Source organism: Brachycentrus maculatus, unplaced genomic scaffold (genome assembly GCF_059751285.1).
Source record: "Brachycentrus maculatus isolate JH-2025_06_01 unplaced genomic scaffold, ASM5975128v1 h1tg000483l, whole genome shotgun sequence".
NCBI lineage: Eukaryota > Metazoa > Arthropoda > Insecta > Trichoptera > Brachycentridae > Brachycentrus > Brachycentrus maculatus.
The window spans coordinates 659,420-666,085 of NW_028281230.1; the positions used below are offsets into that span (position 1 = coordinate 659,420).

The 6,666-nt window shown below is 34.6% G+C and overlaps 1 protein-coding gene across 1 annotated transcript; it reads left to right on the forward strand.

Moving 5' to 3' along the window:
- Window positions 1–354: 354 nt before the first annotated feature.
- Window positions 355–6,335, forward strand: LOC148302066 (alpha-amylase 4N-like). Its single transcript, XM_088272219.1, has 9 exons — window positions 355–534; window positions 1,726–1,871; window positions 2,534–2,702; window positions 2,839–2,954; window positions 3,793–3,979; window positions 4,068–4,256; window positions 5,108–5,239; window positions 5,603–5,803; window positions 6,080–6,335. The coding sequence occupies exons 1-9, from the start codon at window positions 355–357 to the stop codon at window positions 6,245–6,247; spliced, it is 1,488 nt and encodes a 495-aa protein (XP_088128345.1). The 3' UTR covers window positions 6,248–6,335.
- The last annotated feature ends 331 nt before the right edge of the window (window positions 6,336–6,666 follow it).

A 6,666-nucleotide genomic window follows, 5' to 3' on the forward strand; every position in this document is an offset into this window, starting at 1 on the left:
ATATAAAACAAAATTGTTTACGACTTGCAATCAAATACAATATGGTCGAATAAAGCGATCTGTTTCAAATATACCTTCCTCCATTATCTATTTATAAATGGCTCTTTTATACTTAGTTTATTTTTTTAATGACTTTATGGATAATATAATATTCCTCTTTCCTTTATTTAAATTACCTGCCTTGTTATGTATATAACATAGAAACCCCTAGTCTAGCCTCCCAACAGTCTGGCAATGTCAGCTAGGAAATCCACGCTATTTAGCAGCTGTTAGAGCTCGAAGAATATTTTTCATACAAGCTTCATTTTCAAATATTTATGCGCTTTTTATTACTTGTAATTTAGCTCTTTCGAGATGAGGATCGCAATTGCCTTCCTGCTGGTAGCCCTCTGTGGCAGCATCGATGCACAGCACAAGGACCTTCACTACCAGGCCGACAGGTCTGTCATGGTTCATCTGTTCGAGTGGAAGTGGGGAGATATTGCTGCTGAATGTGAGAGGTTCCTGGGGCCAAACGGCTTCGGAGGAGTTCAGGTAAATCGTGTTTACTTTCAAACAACAAAAAGGGTATTGTTTGTAGTGTTCATAGGAGTAGTACCAAAGGGCTCGGCTCTATTCCCTTTAGTTATTTTCCACAAAAAACAACAAGTAAGTCATTTAACACGTTGACTGCCAACTACGAGATAACTCGTAGATTGCGTTCTTTGTTAGGACGCCAACTCCAAGTTATCTCGTATTGTGTTTACTTGCCATGTTCGTGCAGCTATGACGAAATTTGTAGTATATCAGTGCTAATATGGATAGATGGCTTCTGGGGAGAGAAGAAAAAAATAAATCCTGGCTTACATGATCATAAAATTGATTGATAAAAATTTAATTATTTACCATAAATATAAGTTTTTAAATTTAATATGATTAAATTAAATTGGCTTTTTTACCGGAATTTTGAAAAAATTGCAGTGCCAGTCAACGTGTCAAATAAAATGTAAATAAATAAATACAAGTTAGGATAACTTAATTTTAAAGATTAAGCGTTTAAAAATTATGTTTTTGTGTATTCAAATAATTCAAACGTCTGCAACAAGGCTTGCGACCTGTCCTAGGCTAATTTAAGTGATCACTTTATAGAGTGTAATACCCACCATCTTACCAATGATTTGTTGGGTAATATATCCAAAATAAAACAAGGTTTAATGGATTGAATTCTACATTAATTTATGTATACTTATGTTAATACGTGACGCGTTTCGTTTTCTTAGGACATTATCAAAGAATGTTTGATAATGTTCTAAGAAGACAAAACGCGTCACGTATTAACATATACATAAATAAATGTAGAATTCAATTCATCAAACCTTGTTTTATTTTGGATATATTACCCAACAATTCAATATGGAATTTTACCAACTGTCTGCAGTTAAAATAAATTACCAATGATTGACCACAACAATACAACGTTTATAAAATGACCATTTAAACCAACCTATGACAAGTCGTCCTGTAAAATGAACACTACATCAGAAGATTTTTCGTGAAGTGACTGAGAGTGGCAATGGCTCGATTATTATTATAAATTTATTGTGGGGTAATTTTTTTCTACATCGAATGATCGTGTTTTCTCTGGGTTTAATCTTTTGTATTTTTTGATAAAGCTTTAAAGTGTTAATCCATTATTTTTAAATTAAAATAAAAATCCAATATAATGCGTTTTGTTTTGATTCTCAGATTTCACCCCCGAGCGAGAATTTGAAAATTGGAAATAGGCCCTGGTGGGAAAGATACCAGCCTATCTCTTACAACTTGGTGACTCGTTCTGGAGATGAAAATGCATTCAAAAACATGGTAGACAGATGCAACAAAGCCGGAGTGAGGTAAGTTACAAACACATCACAAACATCAAAAAATATGCTAGAGTTAACACTAGAATATCGTTAAGTAGATAGTGTTTAAGTATTAATAGTCTTGATAAAGAAGCGGTTAGCTTCGAAACCGGTAGACATTATAATTAAGTTATAATAAAATATTTACTTTAATTATGAAATGGAAAATCACAAAGTTAGTGCTTCAAATATAAATTATATATTCATATTACTTCTTCACAATCTGTGTGATGAATGGTTTGCTTCTGTGATGGTCGATCTCCTTCCGGCTCTATACTCCACTCGTGTCTCTAATTCAGCGTACCCGTTACAGCGCTTGTCGGAGATAATTTGGTCCATTTGATTAAGCAGGGTCGTCATCTGTAGTTTATGCCTTTGCATATGCCCTCCGCAATCGGAAGAAGCAGGCCTGGGTGTCTTATATTATGGTTTATCCATTTGGCTCACTATTTAGACTCCCCAGCTTTGCTTGTTACCTTGTTGGTCAATACATGTTCCGACCAACATCGCAAACACCTCCATTCGACCTAGTTCTGCCTGCCCAATAATCCACGTTTAGGTTCCATACGAATGCTCCAGAATATTCACATTTATATGCATCAAAAACTGATTCGAGTGTGTGTCGATAACAACTGTAAATTGGTTATTTTCAGGATCTACCCTGATGTTGTCTTCAACCACATGACCGGCGGGGGTGGCGGCCAGGGAACTGGAGGATCCACTACTCAGTCTGGAAGTAGGAACTACCCCGCAGTGCCATACGGAACCAATGACTTCAACTCCCCGATTTGCACCATCACCAATTACAACGACCCAAATCAAGTAAACAAAAAATACCCTAATTCGAAATATTATCAACAAAATTTATTATAACATTAAATTTATTTTAATGATTCCACTCACTAACAAGTTCTTAAATTTTGAAAGTTGTTTTTAAGAATTTAATTTAATTTTGAAGGTCAGAAACTGCGAACTTGTGGGACTCCACGATTTGAACCAAGGAACTGAGTACGTCAGAGGAAAGATTGTCGATTTCTTGAATAAGATGATCGATATTGGAGTAGCAGGGTTCAGGTAATTTTTAATTCAATAATTATCAATACATAAAAATAAAAACAAATACACAATTTGTAATATTATAATGCAAACGTATTTTTTACTGCATTTATTAATTGATTTATTTTTACTATATATATTTTTTTATGAACGCGTCACTAAGAAAAACAAGCGACGAAATTATTAATTTTCTTCGTAATAAATTCATATGTAGAAATTACAAATAATACAACATTACATAAAGTAATATAATCAAGGTGAACTACTTCGACAAATGTCGTAGTATAATATGGTAGACGCTCGACTGTGAAACTGGGGTCACGGGTTCGATTACCACCAATTGCAAAATGGTTCAAGATTTTTTATTTCAATTAATCTGGGTGTTTCACATCGAACTTCCTTATCCTCATCAACTTATTAATCTACAGATAAGCCTTTGAAAGGAAAGACTAAAAAATATTAAATAAAAAAATACTTACCGACGTTATGTTTCCATATGTAAATTATGTCAAGAGTGTATTTTTTTTAACAATAATAATCATTGCCTTCATAACTTAACTATTTAATTATTTATTATTTAACCATTAATTTTTTTTTATTATTTATTTAACTATTTCGCAAGATAACTAGCTCTAAGGCCATGTATTCGTTAAGTCCCAACTTTATTTTCTCTAAATCCAGGTAACATTTTACGTAAAGATTTTTTTTCTTAAAATATCCTTTTTGCGTTGAAAAAATAAGCTTCAGAACTATGCCTTAAGCACTTCTTATGTCCTATATCAAGAAATGATTTTTTTTAAAGTTATAATTATAAAGTACAAAAGTGGCAAATCATAATTGAGAATGTTGCTTTCAGAGTTGATGCTGCTAAACACATGTGGCCTGGAGATTTGAAGAACATCTACGGCAGGTTGAACAACCTCAACACTGCATATTTCCCAAGTGGATCCCGTCCGTACATCGTCCAGGAAGTGATCGATCTTGGCGGCGAAGCCATTTCCAAGGGAGAATATACCCCATTGGCTCCTGTTACCGAGTTCAGGGTAAAAAATTGGCAAAAATAGCTGGATTATGAAAAAATATGCTTTGAGAAACGTCGTCCCAATCTACTTAATATTTCAATTTTTGCAGTTCAGCGCTGAAATCGGAAAGGCATTCAGAGGAAGGAATTCTCTGAAGTACTTGGTGAACTGGGGTCCTGCATGGGGAATGGTCGCTCAAGGAGACGGTCTGAACTTCGTAGACAATCACGATAACCAGAGAGGACACGGAGCTGGAGGAGCTGATATCCTCACCTACAAGCAGTCCAAGCAGTACAAGGTGTGTACTGTGTACCTGTTTATTAACATTTTTATTTGTTTCTTTATTCTATCAGACACTGGATTATTCACTCTACGGGTGATATATTTTCTTCTTCTTCTGCTTGGTGTTAGTTAGCCTTGTGGTCTATTTTTAAGAGGTATTAGTCACTTGAGATTCCTAGCAGTTAATCCATCTCTTTGGTGATCTGCCTGGGGATCGTCTACCTTGAGGTTGGCTTTTGCAGTGACGTGGAAGAGTCTGGATGGTTCCATTCTCCTTCTCAATTAACGTTGTCTTCTACATCATCTTCCCCACCTAACGACGTCTTGGATCTCACATATTTCTCTTACATCAATATACATTCACACTTCAATATTATAGGTGTATCAACTTGATACGACTTCTCAAATCCTCAACTGAGGGCTACATTATCAGTCTAAATTCAACATCTCTCAAAAATTACAACGAACATATGAAAGAAATCCAACAACAGTGCATATATATATACATATATCGTTAAAAATTAATGCTATATGGAGGTTCAATAATGGTTAGAATGGCGAATTTTACACAAGTTCATAAAGATATCACCTTAGCCAGCCAAATACTAGGTTTAAGCCCTGAGATGCTCAGACTTCCATCTTCTTTCGTATACAAACGATAGATGCTTTGTCTCAAGTTGAGACACCTATAATTATAATAGAATATAATGTTTTACCCATTTTTTATGTATTTAAATATTAAATTACGGATCGAAAACGTATTATATTATGTTGTTTTCCCATGTAAGAAAGCTCTTGTTTTCGATTTTAAGCCAGAAATTACCTTAGGAATTTCCACCCTTAATTAACTAAACATTTTCTTTTTAGGGAGCGACTGCTTTCAATTTGGCACATCCATATGGAGAACCCAGAATCATGAGCAGTTTCGGTTTTACTGACACCGATGCTGGTCCACCACAAGACGGAGGTGGAAACATCGTCAGTCCATCCATCAACGCTGTAAGTCTTTTTTATCATACGTACCGACAACTTTCTGAGTATTAATTGTAACTGCAGACAGTTGGTAGAATTCCATATTGATTTTTTGGTTAATATATCTAAAATTGCGGGTTCGATTCCCAGAGAAGGTCGAATAAATATATGTGATTTTCACTCTAATATTTATTCAATATTATCCTGGACCCGAAGCGGAGAGCCAATCATCTTTCATGTGTTAACGATCAAGATAACACTGCGTTTTATGGTGCAGTGTCTTATGCACCATTGGGTGTAGATAAAAGGGATAGAAGAAGTATTAAAATCGATTGTTTTCATCGAATGAACATCTTAGAAGCTAATTTAAAAGATTTTATTTGTTCTTAGGATGGATCCTGCGGGAATGGGTGGATATGCGAACACAGATGGCGCCAGATCTTCAATATGGTTGCCTTCAGGAATTCTGTCAAGGGAACTCAATTGAATGACTGGTGGGACAATGGTAACAACCAGATTGCCTTCTGCAGAGGAGGAAAGGGATTCGTAGCCTTCAATAATGATGGAAGTGATCTTAATCAGAGTCTTCAGGTAAGCGATAACAACATCCTGTTTCAAAGTTATTTTTTCTTCATCTCACCTTTTTACAAAACATTTTCGAGGAGCTCATTTTGATAGTATTTTTTAAGCAATAAACCAAGCCTAAATTCAAAATAAATGTTGCCATGATATTTTTCCCAATCAGACTGTTTGTTTTCAGACGGCCATTATTTGAATATGTTTATTTATTACCCTCATAGTGCGGAAATTGTAAAACATTGACCGATGCTGATATTCATTTGGGTTTCATTGAATTTATTTTTCCAGACTTGCCTGCCAGCTGGAAACTATTGCGATGTCATTTCTGGATCCAAATCTGGAAGCTCTTGCACTGGAAAGACCATCTCTGTCGGAGGAGATGGAAGGGCACAGATCACCATCAGAACTAATGAAGATGACATGGTTCTTGCTATACATGCTGGTTCCAAAATTTAAAATAATCATACATTTTGTTCGCCGAAATTATTGTGATTTTCAGTCATTTTCAAAATATTCTAATTGCTTATAAATTTAATGAATATCCTTTAAAGAGACTTTTTATCGTTTGTTTACTTTTATTAAATTAATAAATTGTTGCAAATATTTTCAATCTCTTATTTATTTATTTTTACGCCATTCTCTGATTCTTCTGACTACAATTTACTCAACATGATGCATAAGGTAACGCATCAGACCAACGCAGTGTAAAATTTATTATTAATTTTATGAACACAATATAAAAAAGTGATCAGTCGAGAGATTCAGATCAGATTCTTGAATCTAAGAGAAGAGTATACAATATTTTATTTGATAAAATAAAGATGGACAAGGTCAGCAACGTAAATGTGCTTCAAACATAGAAAAACAGTTTCTGA